This window comes from Lepidochelys olivacea (genome assembly GCF_965140295.1).
Source record: "Lepidochelys olivacea isolate rLepOli2 genome assembly, chromosome: 7".
NCBI lineage: Eukaryota > Metazoa > Chordata > Testudines > Cheloniidae > Lepidochelys > Lepidochelys olivacea.
Window position 1 is genome coordinate 36768910 of NC_140417.1, and position 19187 is coordinate 36788096.

Genomic DNA, 19187 nt, shown 5'->3' on the forward strand with positions numbered 1-19187 from the left:
CTGAATTCTGGTCTTACCCAGAAATAATGCCAAACTTTCCAAAATTAAAGCATTCAAGCCTTGATTTTGTGACTGACCTCAGGGTTTCCTTTTATCATAAGCAATCTGCCAGTGGTTTGTAGTTTAAAGAATAGGGGTACAGAGAAGATATTCAGGAGCAAAAACCATCACAATGAATTTCCTGCTATTTCAGCTCAGAATGATTTGATGCCTCAGAGCCCTAATAAATGAAGATGAAGGATAATGTCAACCTAAATTATGTGTCTGTGGGATCACATACCCTACGTCAGAATTGTTTAAAACAAAAGAAATCTGTTTTGGGGTATTAGAGCATTCCAAGAGTCAATGTACTGTTGAAATGCTGAACACAAAGGAAAATTTGAGGTTTCTTCATTAATCTATACGTTTGTCTATGGTGCACATCACTGCAGTGTTTGGGCACCTCACAAACGTCAATGACATTATCCTCTGAACATCCCATGAGATAGGGAAATATTCTTTATCTTTTACATTCCATTATGCCAGTGGGGAAGTGAGGCTCTGAGAGATTTCAGTGACTTTCCACCAGTCACTCCAGAAGTCTGGCAGAACCAGGAATAGAAACCTGTCCTCTAGAATCCCCTTCCAGTGCCTTAACCACAAAAACATCCATCCTTACACACTTTGTTCAAGGAGCAATTCTGTGTGTACTCTGAGGCTCGAGCTGTGGTGGCTTTAGGCCTGTAAGTCATCATCACAGGACCTTTGTAGCCACATAGGACCTTCCACAGCCAGCAGCCCAAAAGCATACACCCAGACTGCCACATAGAATGTCGTCCATGTTTCCCCACCCACAATCTCATCCAAGGCTGATGCACACAGGTTGTGAAACAAAGTGAATGCTATAACGGCCCCTTCTTACTCCCAAGCCACACTTTGGCCCCATAACATTAAACCAGGGCTAATGGCATTCTAATGGCTAATCACAGCTAATGGCGATTCAGGGTAGATATTGCTTCTTGGAATTCTGCAAGGTTTAAGCAAATTAGAGATCTCCTATTGCAGGCTTGCAAAATTGAATTTGCCCACTTGCCTAGGTGAGTGGGTAATTCTACTGGGCCAGTAAAGTATCATTAAGCTTTAAGACGCTCAGATGCCTAAATAAACAGTCGAATTTGTAACATACATTTTTCATGTAAAGTGTGGTTCAGTGATTGCTTAATTTTCATGACAATTTTCAAGGCTGTCCTATTGTCATGCAAGCAAGTGTAGCTAGCTCTAAGTTCATGCTGTATTTATTTTATAGCGCAATCTCTCTCACTAGTAGTATGTTTGAGTGCAGCCTCACTACTCCATAGATTGTCAAGACAACCATCGCTAAAGGAGGATTTTGTACTGTATGTTTTCAACTTTGCCAGTCTTTTTAATGGCCACTTTAGAAGGGCCGGTTAAAGCACTCAGCACACTGCTGCCAGACCTGCCTCCACACACTGAAAGCATAAATGAATATGGAGATGCTGCACAGTGCTCTCTTAGGGTTACAATGCTGAAGCTGCACCACATCCAAAAATTGCTACACGAATTTTCATTAGGCCTATGAATTCTAAGACAAAGAAAGTAGCAGTAAAATGCCTCTTTCAAAGAACCAGTTTTATATCTAGGCTGAGCGTGAGAGGAAGCTTAATGTTTTTCATTACTTGTTTTCCAGGGGAAAAGATGAAGAGCGTGTGGAGAACATAGTGGTTTTGCTTTACAAAAGTTCTAATTAGCATTTTCCGTGCATGCAGTACAGGATAATCAGTATTAGTTTCTGTCAGAAAATTCATAGACAAGTAGCTTTTACTCACTGAAAGTTGGGGATTTAAAAATATGTAATTAAGGGGAGAAACACAGTAATTTCTTCTGGAAAGGTTATCACTAGCAGAGAAAGAAATTGCCATACAGTGTGAGCAGGAAAAAGAAGTGTTTTCTGAAAGCTGTGTCATTTCAGGAGCAAATGTTTTGATGGTGTCCTACTGGCTCAATAGTCTGGCAGATATTACCCTCTTGTGATCCAGGTGAATAATTTTTGTTTAAATTGTGGGGTGAGTTTGGTGGGTTTTATGAGCTTTTCAAGCAAAAGACTAAATATTACAGTTTTCGGAAAAACTAAAAGTAAATTTTAATAGTTTTCCCTGCTTCATTTATTTTATCTTTAGCTGGACAAAATTTATAATTTCTTCTAGTTTCTGTTTCTGTTAGCAACAGAAGGCCAAATTCCCCTCTCCTTAACACCCCCACTCCTTGCAGTGATCTAACTCAGATATAGTCAGTGAAGTAGCACCAGTGAAACAGAGGGGAGAGTTTGCTTATTACCATTAGGTATCAAACCCAGTGGTGCTGAAATTGAGCCTGTACTCATGTAAAACTATCATGTAATGTGGGAGCTGTTCTTGTTAATTCAAATTCAAAAGCTGGAATGGAAAAAAATAATATAAGTTTAATTTTCCTCTAACATGTCTGCTTAATTTCCTTGCTTGAAAATAGCCAGATTAATAAAGTCGGGGGAGCATCGTTTGAGTAAGGACCACAAGATTTGGCTTTCATATTATGTAGGATTGTTATAGGGGTCTGCTTTTCAAAGGTAACCAGTAAAACAACTCCAGCTGTACTTTCTCTGAGATCATTTCTACAGTACCAACCTCACTGTCAGTGGGAAACAACTAATAAGAGATAAACACTGCGGGGGGAGAAAATGATAAGGTTCCTTTAAAAGAGACATGCATCCTGTTCATACTGACTCCTGCAAGTTATACACAGGTTTGTGGTTTGCTCTATTAATTTAGATGGAATAAAAGACCCAAAGAGTCAAAGGTGTTAACATGACTCTGTAAGTGTGTCCAGCCTTAAACTGTTTTAAACAAGGTTAGGGTTTGGTATATAGAGACCTTGGTTTGTTAGTTTCCTGGCAAACCCACTAAGCAACCCATGCATAGAGTTTAGAAATTTATTAACTAAGTTACATAAAAGAAGAAGAGTTACAATGCAGTTCAAAATTGAAATTGAATGATTACGCAAAACAATCTTAACCAAACCTATCAAAGTCCCTTTTTAAGAAAGGACATCCATTAGTCTCCCCTGCTTACTTGGGCAACCCTTCTTGATGGGAAGGAAAGGGTTTGTGTTGTTGCTCAGTTCTGAGATGTGAAGGATGGTAACTCTTCCTGTTTTTAACAGACCAACAGACAGACATGAGGGGGAGAAAGAGACAGGATAGTAAAAGTGGAGGAAATACGACTTTTGCTGACGTTCTCAGGATTCCAGGGCCAGGTCAGATGGAGGCTGAGGGTTGGCAGGTCAGCTGCAACAGCAGTGCACTGGACTCTGGCTCTTCTCCTGGTCAGGGGTCTGAGATATCATCTGGTCCCTCTCCTTTACCGGTGTCTCTTATTCTGGACAGAACTGGCTAGAGCTGGTTGTACTGTTTCCTCTCCCTGTGCTGGAGCCATTGGTACAGTTGACCACAGGATCAGATTTTATGACAAGCTGAATGAGGGGGGATAGGAGGAAAAATAGTGGGACAGAAAGGAACACACAAGGTAAGGGGAGACAAGCAGGATCTCATGTGTCCCTGACTGGAGTCTCCGCTGATGCAGTGGTGATGACCAGCTATTCCCACTAGTGTGCCAAAGTCTGGACTTCCCGATGATTGATTGTGGCAATCTTTGGAGCCCCAGGGGAGAGGGAAAAGTCCCTGGGGCAAAGCAGGATGGAGTCCTAACAGCCCTCTTGCTCCTCCAAGAATTCCCCAGTTGGTTCACATGTCCTCACCCCCAAAAGTCTCTTTTTAAGAGTCCCAGAAAGGGGGTGACGGATGGACTAGTCCATCCTACCACTACTTGTTCACCAATCAGGCCTAACTTCTGACGTACAAAGTTTAGTCCGTTAACATCCACCCACACTTTCTTTGTTTGCCAGGTATGGTCTCAACACAGGCCTGGAATTATATCAGTAAAGCCCTTTGTTTAGACTAATTCAGTCTTTCTGTTTTTCACTTTTATTAATTTATACAAACTTCTCTAACAGTCTAAGTTGGACTTCCATAATCTTTTCCCAGCACCCTTTGTTATTACAGGTAATTGAGCCATTTTATAAACTTCCATCCATCTTCCCACAGTTAGGCTCACAACTGGAGTAGGTCTTCTAGGTCCCAGTTATTACAACATATTTCTTCATGCTTTCTGCAGCCAATTTCTGGGTTGTGCATTTATTTGTGTGGAAACATAGGATGCAAACAACAGCATGAAACTGTTTTATAGATACCTGTATCAAGACATCGCAAAAAGAAAAGGAGTACTTGTGGCACCTTAGAAACTAACCAATTTATTTGAGCATGAGCTTTCGTGAGCTCTGTGAAGACAGACTAACACGGCTGTTACTCTGAAAAATGTATCAAGACATATTTTTGATGTTTGTGTTTGTTTTATTGTTAATAAAACAATTGCTTACTGAAATACATGCAGTCACATTTCAAATAAATCTATATGAAGCAATTTTCTAGAAGCTGGAAGGCACGAACGTAAGCAAACAGAGAGAGTGTGACTGAGTAATACCAGAAACCAAAACACAGAATCCCTAAATATAGTTTATTATCCAGGCACTTGGGGAATTAGATATGCCACAAGCAGAAGAACCTTCATTTTAGAGCATCAAACCATTTTACAACAATGACAAATTAAACTGCTACAGGTCATATTTTTCAAAAGTGACTTAGGCACTTAGGATCCTAAGTCTTCTTGACTTCAGTGTGATGTAGGCTCCTAAGTCACTTTGTTACTTTTGAAAAATGTATCCTAGATTCTCCTTATTGATGTATTTTCAAACAACTCTACAAAATGAGAAGTCTGCATATACCTATTTCCACTGCCAAAATCACAGCTAGTAGAAGAGTAAAAGTCACAGCAGTTTGAATGCAAAAAACAAGATTACACTCTGGCTTTCCAACAAGGCATTTGTTTTTGCTGGTAATGTCTATCATTTGCTACAGATATTGTACTTGGCTATCCCTTCCCCAAAAAATATATGGCACAATTGTGCCATCCTTGCTTCCACCGAATGATGTCTTTTTCCATTGAAATCAGTGGAACTGCTTGCAGAGTAAGCTACTACTCAAAGTGAAAAATGGTGACAGAATTGGGCCCCATAGTGTCTCTTAAAAGATAAGAGTCCAAATGGTTTGATGTTCTAAAAAGGCAGAAAAGGAAAGCTGCTTTTGTCATGCCTGTTCTAGCCAAGGGATTTTAATAGAAAATGCCACTAATTTTGACATTTATTTTCTTAAAGCAGCTCACTGTTAATTGCTTCTGTGCTCCCTTCAGAATAAAAATGGGTTTGGATTTCCACTGTAACTAAATGACAACTAGCTGTTATTTTGCATTTCAGCTCATTAGTCCAGCCCCAAATTCACTCTCAGCTGATGAGGTTGCTATGAGTGCCTGAGCATTGCTTGTTACAGAGACATTTCCCTGCAAGCCAATGAAAAGCTGTCATCAAGGTTCCATTTTAGATTTTATCAATGTGTTTCTGTTGCCCTAGCAACTGGAATCAGCCTATCTCAGCGAGGCTTTATCTTGCTGGCTTTTATAGCTGGGAGCTTGCCCCACTGTGCACCATGTGGTTCAGATGATTAGTTTTTCTTCACACAGACCTAACTGGCTAAGTGTATTGGGAATAAGATAAGCATAATTTATTTTGTGAGTGGGGAGGGTCCACACTTTTGCTTGTCATTTTTTCCCCTGTCATAAGGAAACCCACATTTTTCATAGGTGCTGGCAGACAATGGAACAGATGTGATTCACACCAGAGGAGCTGACTAAAACAGTTGTATGCTGCTAGAAAACTGAGGAGTTTCCATAGGATGGGATGTTAACACTACTGTGATTATAGGGCAGTTGTTCTCAGATTGATTGGGATAATTGCTTGCATTTTCCTAAGGGCTGTGAGCTTCAAGGATGCTTTCCAGGGGGGCCATCAAGAATCCTAACTGGAATATATACTAATTGTTTGTCCAAAGAGCTTTCAGAATGGCCTAAAATAGCAAAAAGGAGAAGTTGGATTTCTGTGTAATAACAGCTACATTGATTGTGTTTGGAGACATTTGGAAAGATAGACTGAAATCAGGCTCAAAGAGCACAGTAAATGAATTTCTAGCCTTTGTGCTACTGTCTCTTTGTATTAAAGTAGTGTAACAGTGCAGGTGCTGTGCCATGTGGATGGGTCGCTCCGTACACGGGTAGCAATTAGAAACACTTATGCTGCAGCAATAAGGCGGGGGGAAATTGGATTTGAGTCAGTCAAATCAAAATTTAAAAAGTACTGTGTGTTTAAAAAAATAGCCAACGAGCTGCAGGCTACAGTTGCTGCAGTAGAACTATTTGAAAATGCTGAAGTTGAAGGCCTTCTGCTTGGATTACTGGCAGTTTTTATGTCTCCAGCCTCTTCATGGTTTCTATAAAAGGTAAGAAAACATTAACTTTGAAATGCTTTTTCAGAACTGGATGGCTGCACATCGTGCCACCAGTGCATTTACTTGCCTCTTCTGTTCAACTCTTGAAAGGCAGGAGAAAAAGGGAGTGGTGCAGCAATTAATGGGAACTTGTGGCAAATACTGTAAAGCTGCTTATTATTTCATTAGCTGACACCCCTTTTGTGCCTGCAAATGCAGAAGATGATAGTGTTTGTTGTTAACATTTGCTGTAAATCAGATTAACTCAAAAGTAATGCGTGAATTTGAGTGCTACCTGGTTATTTTATTCTCAGGTATAGTAGCTGCTGCTGTTTAGTTTAGGAACCCTAAATAGCATGAGGAGATTGGGATGTAATGGAATTTTATGTAATGATGATAAGACTTTTTCTTGCAGGAATATTTGATAATACTACATTTCATGTTTCTTTTCTGATAACAGAATCAATGCACATCACAGTCATTCAAAGCAATGGCACTTCTCCCAGGCAGGTCTGACAGAAAGCTTAAATGATTGATAGTGAATAGTGATCATAAAGAATAGGGAAGGGTGTCAGATGCGTTGAGCTTGCCTATTCATGGAAGAGCAAAATAAGCAATTCCATTTAATGCGTACACTGAACTTACCCTGATGCGGTTTTTTATCTAAACTTCGGATTGCTCACTCTTTGGGATATGTTATTAAATGGGGAAAACTCTATGCAGCTGAACTTTCTTTTTGGAGATCCACAATCAACCCAAAATGGTGTTCATTTGATGGTTAACAAATTTGGTGTGATTCTTTAAAATAGCATTCTGTCTTTCTTCTGTACACTTTGTATTGCCAGCTTCTATTATCAGCACACAGAAAGTGCTTTGTACTAAATGCTAATTGCAGCTGAATTTATCATGCAGTGAAGAAGGGAACTATTCTGATCATTTTCAAGGAATTAGGTCTCCCCCCCATCCCACAATTCAGGATTCTGTCCAATAGGATCCTCAGCTGTGACTGTTTGCCTGAAGGAGATCTGTTTATACTCCTGTTTTTGTTGTTTGTTTTTTCATGAGCTTTGTTTTAAGTAGAAAGATTCCAAAGTTAGTCATATGCTTCAGGAGATTTAATGTCCCTACAAATGAAATAGGACGTGTTATATTCTCCTGCATGGGACAACTTGACCTAATACTTTCCCCCCAGCCTATTGTGATGTCTTCCTTTTATGCTAATAAACTACATAATGTGATAGAGATACTGCCAGATTCTTTTGAGGTGGATAGTCAAATACATCTCAACTATAGCTTTATGTTTTGTGTGCCTGGCTAATTCTCAGGTGTGTTACAAACTGCCTACCCCATAGCTGCCTTATTTCTCTCGGTAGATGGCCTGAACAGTAGCCATGGGGCTACTATGTTCATTTCCATCAAGACTATTCATTTGTTTGTCACCAAAACCAGTGTGAACTCAGGCCCTGATTCTGTAATTGCATCTACGGAAGTGGACACAGGGGTCCACCCAGGCAGATATGGCCAGAAAGATCCAACGGGAGAGCGTTGGCAAAAAATCACGGAAAACTGACAACTTTCTTACACTTTGTAGAAATAAAAGAGGTTAAAAACAAAGCCAACAACAAAACCTTAATTTCTCACTAAAACAGAGTGACAAAATGCAAAGTACTGATTAAAAATATATGCCTCACTTTCACTTTAAATTTTTCTTCATTAGTGATTTTAAATTAGCTTAAAATGTTCTTGGAATAGAGCCAAATGCTGGCTATAAAAAAGGAATATATCTGTAATTTAAATTAAGTAACCCAAAATGGAAACTTGATTAACACTTGCCTTACATAGTGCTCAGCACATGAGCTTTTGGCAGGAGCATTATTTCTCACCTGGTCTATGTTGTGCTGATGGCTGTGGGGAAGGGAGAGGGAGGGAGAGGGTACTTCAAGGAACCTTGGCAGGGACTTGACAGGATACAGACCTTACAGGTGGTGCTCCCCTGAGCTCTAGGTGTGGGGCCTGGCTAACATGCCCAGTGACCATCTGTGGTCCTAGGAGAACACAGTGAGGCATCTTGGGGAGGCGGGTTCAAATCCTCAGCCTGGTCCACCATGCAACTGGAGTGCCCTTGGCAGAAGACGTTTTTCACAGCAACACTTGAGAGTACTGCAGAGCACGTTGTCCCTCTTGTCCCTTAGCCACGCTGCTCGGCACCCACATCTCGCTTTCATAAGTATAGCTGAGCAAGCGGTTTGCAGCAAGTAGTATAACGTCTTCTTTTTCTGTTTGTGGCGTGTCTCAGCAGAGTGTGATTTTTCTGCTCACATTTATGCATTATTCAAAATGATTAAGCAACATTAATAGCACTCTGGCCTACTCTTCCACGTTCAGTAACCAGCTGTGTTACTTCGTTGCTATTGGTCAGTAACGTCATAACTGTATTGTCTCTGTTTCCTGTCTGGATGAGTATTCTTATTTGGCCTGGTATTGCAACAGGATTCGCTAGCACTAACTCTTCCACCTATGTGGAATCTCACTGACCTCAAAGGGACTCCATGAAGGGTCAGTTACAAGATGAGGGGGTCACATGTAATACTGTAAGGCTACTATGGTGTTGGGTGTATGCCTGTGCGCAGCACAGAGATTAAAATAATCAAGTTTCTGGTATGAGTGCTCATGAAAATGCCCTGGCCAGTATTTCAACTGCAGACTTGAGATTCACTTCTGTGAGCGTTTGTGCTCATGGAGCTGTTGGTACAATTCCCCCAGAGTGAAAGCTGTCTGTGTGCAGAGGCCCAGCACAGGGTCGGTGCACCACTTAAGCCCTATTTGTGGGTTTATGTGGGCCTTAGTTAACGCATAAGCTTCGTGTTGACCCTTTGATGGGTGTATTTCACTCATCTGGCATACTTGGGCCCTTAGTCTCTTTGTATCCTTTTTATTTGGCACAGTATATCCAGAGGGGCACAGTATGTTAAATCAATCACATTGTGGGTGGAGAGATGCCCTTTTAGTTTACATCTGCCCAAAGATACAGTATTGACTGAAATCCTGGCTTTGTTGACATCAAAGGAGTTTTGCCATTAACATCAGTGAGGCCAGGATTTCACCCATAGTGTCTTTCATGGCATAAAACATTTAGTCTTCCATTTAAAAGAAACAGTTAAAATGATTCCCTGTTGAGTAATGACAGGGATGCCTCAAGTAATTTTGTGTTCCTGCCCTAATAAACTGCTTTTGTCTGAGTCACAGTAAGTGGCTTGCTGTACACAGCAAGTTTATGAAAAATACTTAATCCATTAACTGATGATCGCTTCTGTAAAACTCAAATTTCCTGTCTCTCTTCTTGATGACAAAATACTGGCTAATTTATGATCAATGCCATAGCCCTTAGTTGTATTGGCGAGATTTCAACACTCTTTGAATTTAAAGGGCACAGGCATAGTAAATATCCTTCCATGATGGATTATAGCCCAAAATGAACAAATCACTCCTGATTTTTTTATGGGTATTTGAGGATGAATGTGTCCTATTTAATCAGATGATTACAATGATGAATTGCAGACCCACGTGACTTTACTTCAGGTGTAGAGTGTGAAAGTGAAGATTCCTTTTAGTTCAGCCACTCTTCTGGTGCATCATAATGTGCATCTACCAGGTGGCGTGTAATAGCCCAAGTGAGAAATGTTACCATTAGCACTGTATTAAAGATAAAGCATAAGGTGAGAAAATCTGTCACTGGCTATGAGAAAAGTGGGGTCTGTAACCTTTATTCAGGCTCAGTTCTCCTCAGTACCAGACAATTAGATATAAAAAATCAACTAGCCACACTTCTTTTAATGACAGGTTTCAGAGTAACAGCCGTGTTAGTCTGTATTCGCAAAAAGAAAAGGAGTACTTGTGGCACCTTAGAGACTAACCAATTTATTTGAGCATGAGCTTTCATGAGGTACAGCTCACTTCATTGAAAACTCACTCACGAAAGCTCATGCTCAAATAAATTGGTTAGTCTCTAAGGTGCCACAGGTACTCCTTTTCTTTTTACTTCTTTTAATGTACTGTACTCCAGTCCAGTTGCTTGACGCTGTAGTTTATTTTTTTAAACAGTGAAATTATTTAACAAGGAACTGAAAAATACCATTGCATGGACAATATCTGAGCCTACTTCTTCTTAAACAAGCATAAATCCCTGTTACAGAACAGCCAAGAGCTTTTTTAACAAGCTTCACTTTCGAGACATCCCAGTGGATGAATATGGGATTGTATGGTAGGTGAGAGAGACATCTTTTAGGCCTTCCACAGGTTCAGAAATCAGGGATTAACTAGAATTATGTTTCCAACTAGGAATTATAACAACATTCTTTCAGGCCATGATTCAGGAAAGACTTAAGCACATGCTTAAGTTCATCTGTGTTCAGGTCAGCCCTGAAGAAGTGTTCACATGTAAGTATGTGCTTAAATTCCATTAAGGTGTTTCAGTGGTTGTCCTAAATAAAGATGCTCTCCTGAATCAGGCCTTAATTACAGGCAGCATGTAACTTACCATAAAAACATTCACCCTATCCAACTCTGTTGTCTAGTACTTGTAGCAGTTGAGGCCATTAGAGAAATCACTAGCCTTAGTTTAGACGCAGTTTGTAAGAAAGGCATAGATGCTCTAGATTGTTATTGTCCTGCAGTTTTATTCTTTGTTTAAAAACATGCTTCATTGGTTGTTATGGAGCCCTGGTACTTATTGGCTGTACCTAGGTACTGTTATTAATATTTCTAGGACAATGTTAAGTTGCCAGAGATATGCAAGATAACTTGGCTATTACACAAACAATAAGGAACTATGAAAGTTGTATTAACTGATTTTTGTTTAACAGAAAGTAAGCAGTTGCTATTACACAATTACAAATGGAATGAAGTTTTCGAATTTATTCTTATTATAAAAGAAAGTGGTAAGGTAAAGGGGAAAACGGTATCTAGAGTAGTTATCTGCAATATCAAAAGGTCCATCCAGGGAACACTAACCATAAACTACTCTAAGAAGACAAAATACAGTCACAATTGCTGTGGAGAGAGAGAGAGAATACTCTGGTCACCTGTGTGTGACACAGAGTCACACAAAACCAAACAACTTTGCCCTGCGCCTCCTCCAAGGCCCCACCCCTTCTCTGAGACCCCGCTCACTCCATTCCCCTCTCCCTCTGTCGCTCGCTCTCCCCACCCTCCCTCCCTCCCTCATTTTCACCGGGCTAGCTCAGGAGGTTGGGGTGTGAGAGGGGGTGAGGGCTCCTGCTGGGGCCATGGGCTTCAGAGTGAGGCCAGAAATGAGGAGTTCAGGGTGCGGGAGAGGGCTTCAGGCTGAGGCAGTGGGAGGGGGTGAGGGCTCTGGCTGGGGGTGCAGACTCTGGAGTGGGGCTGGGGATGAGGGTTTTGTGGTGTTGGAGGGTGCTCCAGGCTGGGACTGAGGTGTTTAGAGGGTGGGAGGGGGATCAGGTCTGGGGCAGGGGGTTAGGGTGGGGGGTGAGGGCTCCGGCTGGGGGTGTGGGCTTGGGTGGGGCTGGGGATAAGGGGTTTGGAGTGCGGAAGGATGCTCCAGGCTGGGATCGTTTGGAGGGCAGGAGGGGGATCAGGGGTGCAGGCTCCAGGTGGCACTTACCTCAAGCAGCTCCCGTAAGCAGCGGCATGTCCCTCCTGTGGCTCCTACATGGAGGTGTGGCCAGGCAACTCTGCGCACTGCCCCATCCACAGACGCCACCACCACAGCTCCCATTGGCTGCAGTTCCTGGCCAATGGGAGCTGCAGAGTTGGTGCTTGGGGTGGGGGCAGTGTGCAGAGCCCCCTGGCTGCCCCTACGCATAAGAGATGGAGCAGGAAACATGCTGCTGCTTCCAGGAGCCGTGCGAAGCCACAGCAGGTAGGGAACCTGCTTTAGTCCTGCTGCGCTGCCTACCAGACTTTTAACAGCCTGGTCAACAGTGCTGACTGGAGCCACCAGGGTCCTTTTTCAACTGGGTGTTCCGGTTGAAAACTGGACACCTGGCAACCCTAGTGTGTGTATGTATGCACACACACACACTTCATAGTCCACAAGACTTTCCCTTGCTTTTAGAGATTAGTGTCAATTGGATTATTATCTTTCTGTTCTCTTAAATAAGGAGTTACTCTCCTTAAGATTGCTGTCTATCCTGAGTAAACCAATGGCAAAGATGGTGGAAAAATAACTGAAATTTTGTCTTGAACTTGTATCTAGAGTTCACTATATATGTTACTAGGAACAAACAGTTTGACAGTGACTTCATCCAGAACAAGGCTGAGTCATAACGCCTCAGTGCAGCTCTCTAGGGAGGTTAATGTTTGGCAAATTTGCTGTGAAGTAGAGAACAGCTGAGAGTATGAAATCTCTCTTCTGCCCCATAAAATCTACCATCCCTTCATGGGGTTATTACAGTGCATACAGCACATGTTGCAGAACTCTTCTCATTTCAATATAGAAAATGATAGGGTGAAACCCACCAAAAATAAGTGTCTTAAATAGCAAAATACTATTTTAAAATGATCTAAGGTTTTACTAGCATCCTTGCACTACTAACCAGTTTTCATGTAGTGTCTTTCCACTCTGCGGCTTTATGCTTAAGATTCTTTGAGTATGAAAATGATGTAACTGTCCTTTGGGCTTTTAAAAAAAAGGGGGGGGACCTGGAGTGATAATAAAATTGACTGTAATACGCAGGTAACAGTGAGAACCCTGAAATAAGTAATTGTCTACATAACCTTGGATATTTTATAAGTGTAGAAGGAATCATATATAACAACTGTTTGTTCTTGTTGTTCTCTTGGTCACGTCTGTGTGTCTTTTGGAGAATATCTCATGAGGGAAGATGGTAGGTATATGTACGTTGGTGAGAGCAGGAGACTGGGACTTCACCTAAACTACAGAGTTAACTCGAGTGATCTACCCTTGAGTTACTTCCCTTCTGTTAACCTATCACAAGGAGAGCAGCGACACTGCAGAATAACAGCTGAGTTGCTGTAACACCCTGAATCCACAACAGCACTCTACTACTTCCTGTGCGGCACAAAGACTTCTGGGGGAAGTCGGAACTTCCTGGTACTAGTCCTGGCTATGTTATTTTGTCACCTTGGGGAAGTCCTTTAACCTCGTCATGCCTCGTTTTCTCCCTTTACTAAGGATGGGGAAGCTATGGGCTGTCATGCGGTTTAACATTTTGAAGGACTTTGGGACTCTTGGATGAAACCCATAGTATAAAAGTGATTCATTATTGTGCAGTTCATCCTCCCTATTTGTAATAAAGTAAACTGATGATAAATCTAATTTGAGGTAAACAACCAGAACTCTGAATTCTTATTCATATATTTCTTCTCCACCTCACTCCTGCTGTTTTATTTCTCTGCCTCTCTGTGATATCCAACAGGCCAACCAACAAGTCCTCCTTCCAAAATGTCCATCATCCCCCTTCCTCTCTACCAAGAATGGGAAAAGACTGTCCTATGTCTCTCCCAATTGCCTCTCCTTTCAGCTTCTCTGTAAACTCCTTCAACACAGACAGCTTTGAAGGGTTTATCTCAGAACCTTGTAGAACTCCAGTGTCTATCCTGGACCCCATACAGCTGTGCAGTTCAAACCATTTGCCCATCAGTTATGCCCCCAGAGTTGCCTGCCAGATTCTTCTTTCAGTATCTGGTGTCTACCACACTCATTGATGTAATTGATGGACAGGCCCTAGCGCTGTCAAATTTTAACCGTGCATTTGGCTGTTGGCCCAACAGAAGGACTTGGAGTCCTTCTGGATTCCCTCTGATAGCCTTCCAAGCAGAGGCACTTGTAGGGAAGGAGGGGTAAACATACAAACTGGGGAGAAAACAAACATGAATAGAAAGAGACTGTCAGAAGTTGCAGGTGGAAGAGTGCTAGAGGGGCTAGGTGTAAACAGCACATGTTGACTGATTTATCAACTAGATTGTTGGAGAATGAGGTGGGATGCCCCTTAGCCAAACCTTTCTGAACCTTAAAATCACTTTGGTTTGAATCCATAATAGAACTGGGATTTTGACCAGTTCTTAGTGTTTAGCCATCCCTGTTAGAAAGAGCAAAGAAAACCCAGGCCAAATGTATCAGAAAGATTATTTTAAAATAATACGTTAAATGTTCTGCAAACTCTCCTTTTCTGTTGTCTAGAATGTGCCTATAAGGGTAAAATCAGAGAAGGAAAGGAATATAGAGCAAAGAGTAAATGAGAAAAAAATACAAGGTAGAAAGGACAGAAGAATGAGTTTAAATAGAACATACTAAAAATGATGGCTTATTACAAATGAAAGATCTAAATATATTGTAAATATATTGTAAATTGCCTAAATAGCCAGAGTGCTTTTTGATCTAAAATTTTAAACCCTTCCATTTGAAAGGCTTCTGTCCATCCTTAATTGGTAGAAACATTCCCTTTAAGCAGTCACTTACCTAGCTAAAAATAGGCCTAGAACTGCCCTGACATCCAGAAATATATGAGATAGTTGCTAGCTTCAACACTTACCCACGCCTCTCAACTGAGGGCCCTACAAATATCATCTGTCAACTTCATCATGAAATTGCTTTCAAAATCCTGTTGCTTGATCATTTCTTGCTAGAAGAAAATATTTAAAAACAAATAAACTTGTTGGGCACAGTAAATCTGTACCCCTTTTGAATGTGCTTTTCCTAACTCATTATAACAAAAGAGCAGCAGTACTGTTTAACTAACAAGATTACTTTAGTTTAAAATACGTACTGTGTAAAGTGAGGCATATGTGCAGAGCACATGACTTCATCAAAAAAGCAAATCCGGTAAGATGTCCTGGATGATTGTTTCACCAGTGAAGCACTTCAGAGTGACTTACATGACGGGGATGACACTGTCAGGCTATCTCCTTGACTGTACTGGCAGAACCCTCTGCCTATCGAGTTAGCTTTTATGTAGAATACGGATGATTCTCACGGGGGTGGAAGAAAACAGAACTTGATCCTCTGACTTATGTGTTACCTTCCTGTTAATATCACATAAAAGTAGTAAACCGCCTACAATATCTGTTAGAACGGTGGCTCTGGCATTTTAAAATGCTTATAAATAATGTATGTCTGTTTAACTGTTTTTTATCTGAAACAGAATTTCATTCTGATGTAAGAAATACGAGCTAATGTAAAATGTGAATAAAATTCTGTGGCCTTTGTATATCTCAGATAGTTCCCAAATAGCCGCTCCCTTTGAAAATGTATTCCTCACCCCACTCGTTATGATATTGTTTCAAGGGCACTTACATGTCAGACACACATTCAGTGAGAAAGACTAAGTAAGGATTTAAGAGGCAGGCTGGGGTTCAGGGCCTTCCTCCCAGTAATACATATTTAGAGAGCTTTGTCCACAGAATGGATATTATTTTTATTAAGGAAAAGTATGTATGATCTTTGCTTTTAGAGTGAGTCTGAGAATGGTGGAAGAACATTTTATCTTAGTTTTTAGGAAGAAATCCCTAATTAATGCAAAGATATGAAAGTACTTCACCAAGATGGGTGGTGGTATCTCTATTTGATACAAGAGGAACCTGAGCTAGAAAGAGGAAAAATGACCTGACCACTTGACACAGAAAGCCAGTGGCAGTCAGGAATAGGCTGGCGGAAGTCTAAATTCTGATGTAGTCTGCTGGTGTAGGTACCACAAAGTATTATTAGATATATTAACAGCCGTTATGATACTTACCTGAGATGCAGGAGACCTGGAAGAACAAGGTTCGGATCCTTGCTGTGCCTGATTCAGAGTAGGAACTTGAATCCAGGTCTCCCACATCCCAGGTCAGTGACCTAGCCGCTGGATTATCGAGTCAGTCTGTGTGTCCCTTTCTTAATCTCTCCAGTTGGAGTTGTTTCCCGATGTATGAATAATTAAATGTTCCCGGGGCTGGAGAGAGACTGACTCTCTTGCCTCATAGTTAGGTCACTTAACTAGTATGTGGGAGTCCTGCTCCAATGAATAATTATTTATATAAAGGGGAACAACTCCAATAGGGCCCACCCCAGAATAGCCAATAGCCTGGTTCTTCAAGGCACTCTCCTCGGATGTACAGGGTGGGTGTGGGATGTCTCTCTCAGAAATTCCACTCTGCACCTGAGAAACCTTCCCAACAAAAGTTTTATCGAAACTGCCTCTTTTGCTGGAAAAGGGGTTGGGGGTGCTGAATCGGCATCATCTGACAAAAAACTGTTTCATCAAAAAATCCTGACCAGCTCTGTTCCCAAGGGTCACATGAGGGGACTGATGCACATGAGCCTAGAGTTGCTGGTCCTTAGCATCTCTCAGGATCAGGTCCTTGGTTTCTAGGGGCAGAAGTACCCATGGAAGAGCAATAGACTTTCCCAGACAACAGTTTTCTAAACACAACCCTCATCTCCAGCCCACCATCACCCCAATTTGCTGTATTGGTTTGCTCAATGTGTCAGTGTGCAAGAAGATCGTCACTTATTGCAGTTGTTACAGTAGATTATGATTGATGTATGAAATGGAAAATACATGTCTAATGTCCCTAAGATAGATGTGGTGCCGGGGGGACCGTTCTGTGCTCTGGCACATCCTGACTGGTGTCATCTGGTGAAAGAGTAAGTCTTCAAAAAAAAATTAAATAATTTGATATGCTCTTCTCCATTGTGTTTCAGGCTCACGAAAATCAGGGGGAACTAAAGTCAAGGAAACTAAATAGCCAAGACAAAAGGCACTAGCTGTGTCACTGCTTCCAAAATCTTTCCCCTCTCTCCCCGAATGAGATTTTAAAAATAAGTGAGAATAAAGACCAAAGGAAAATGCACAGTTTAGCTAATCAGTCCATTGTCTCAGCCGAGAGAAAGATTAGACACAATGAATGCGGCTTTATTAGGACACAACTTTATTCACTTAACTTATGTTGGAACAACCAACAATAAATTGTACCATGCAGGTAGGTCATCATTATTTCCTTAATCATTTATACTTATTTGGGAGGGCTGCCATCAGCCCTCCTGTGTCCCATCCTGGTTCTGGCAACCTGTTGTTGGTACCAGACCAGCATCCCCTTGTATGAGGGTTAAGAGGGGCTGGGAAAAAGTGGGGAGGTTGTCACCTCTGCTCTACCAGATATTACAGCTCCAACCCCCTTTCCTTAATTTCTCCCCACAAACCCTCATCCATCTCCTGTTTATTCTTGAACCATATCCCTTCTGCAACAAATACTTGCACAGGATATCTGCCAAACCTGTTGCCTACTGAGTTGCAGCATTATTGACCTAACCACTATCCCTGTCTCTACTGGGTCCCTGACCAGCTGTGGGGAAACCCACCCCACCTGATCAATGTGACAGTGCAGGAAAAATTCCTTCCAGCCTAAAAGGAGCAAGATGACTAGTACAGCGCCCACAGCCGATCATAGAAACCCATTCTACTCTGACCCTGTGGGTGGGTGTTGCTGGCCTGAGATGTGGAGAGAGAATTCCTACCAAGGTACACTGGGTATAAATACACCTCTGCTCAGGCACATGTTGATCCAGTTTTTCCTCAGACTTGGTCCGACCATTTCCCTTTCCTCCCTGGCTTTGTTCTGGTAAGTTCCCCTTCCCTCCTCATCACGCTAACTTTGACTGCAGCTCCTTAAAGAGCTTCTTTCTTTCTATAGCCAGACAGGGACTTACTCAGTTGTAGTGAGCACATGCTCTCTTTGTTGTCCTTTTTGTCTCTTGACCCTATAGCAAGGGTACAATTTACCAAGGAGCAGACTACGAAGTAACAAGGCAAACACATGTTCTTCTTAGGGTATGCACAATGTACCTCAGGTGGCAGGTGACCAGGATTCATCACCGAATTTGGTCCACTGGTTGGATCATTAGCTTGCCTGGGCCGGGTACCGGTGGGGAGTGACGGGTGGGGGGCAAATCAGCCACAGGTTTTGTTAATTACCAGTTCACAATAAGAGAATGCCTTGTGTACAGAGATGGTTGTGCATTGGTAATCTGCAACAGCTGTTGCGGGATCAGTTGCACTGATTGACTGTTGTTGCTGGGGCAATGATTGAACGTGGCAGTGTGCTGCCCCCCTTCAGTGAAGCCTTGCCAAGCAGATGCCAGCAGGTATTAAGCATACCTCTGAAATGTTCCTCATTTAGAGGGACATCCCCCATGTACTCCCAAAGTTACCTACATTCCACGCAGATTTAGTGGCCTCTGAAATCTATTGTAGAAAATTATTTACATCAGAAATAAAAAATAAATAAATTATGAAACTGTAGAAAGAGTTATTGTCCCCAGAAGAATAAATCCAACAGCATTCTAACTTTCCTGCGTATGTGTATGTGTGTGTGTATCCCTCATTTGATATCTTTGTCACACACTGAGTCCAAATGTGGGTGTTGGCAGGTTGAGGGCAATGAGAATTCCACTCCCTGCAAAGTGCATTTGCCTAAGACCTCATTGAGAGTTAGTGACACAGCTGTGAATGGAACCCAGATGTCCTGAGTACCAGTCCCTGAGACCGTAGTCCTTCCCTTCTGTGGTGTAAACTATACTAGCAAAGTGCGGACATGACAGGAGTTAACATCTAAGTTTTATTTATGTTAATATGAGATGAAGTAGTGATATGTTACACTTTATGGCATCAGCTGGAACAGAATAATCTGCACAATGAAAAGCTGGCAACATTTAAAACAACTCAATGGAAAAAAAAACCCTCTT

At 41.7% G+C, this 19187-nt stretch overlaps 1 protein-coding gene and 1 long non-coding RNA gene across 10 annotated transcripts in view; one reads left to right on the forward strand and one right to left on the reverse strand.

The window, feature by feature from the left end:
• The window catches only part of IQSEC1 (IQ motif and Sec7 domain ArfGEF 1), a 716009-nt gene that overhangs the window by 458805 nt on the left and 238017 nt on the right, over window positions 1-19187 (forward strand). Inside the window, exon 1 of one of the 8 annotated variants that reach the window (XM_084635159.1) lies at window positions 5719-6475. The exons of the other annotated variants lie outside the window; for them this stretch is intronic. Coding sequence (XP_084491285.1) covers window positions 6399-6475 — 77 coding nt within the window. The 5' untranslated portion in view covers window positions 5719-6398. Of the gene's footprint in view, window positions 1-5718; window positions 6476-19187 lie in introns of those variants that run through there. 8 annotated transcript variants of the gene reach the window in all.
• LOC311524252 overlaps window positions 1-19187 on the reverse strand; it is a 55169-nt gene that overhangs the window by 32784 nt on the left and 3198 nt on the right. Inside the window, exon 1 of one of the 2 annotated variants that reach the window (XR_014712510.1) lies at window positions 15232-15428. The exons of the other annotated variant lie outside the window; for it this stretch is intronic. This is a non-coding gene — a long non-coding RNA (uncharacterized lncRNA). Of the gene's footprint in view, window positions 1-15231; window positions 15429-19187 lie in introns of those variants that run through there. 2 annotated transcript variants of the gene reach the window in all.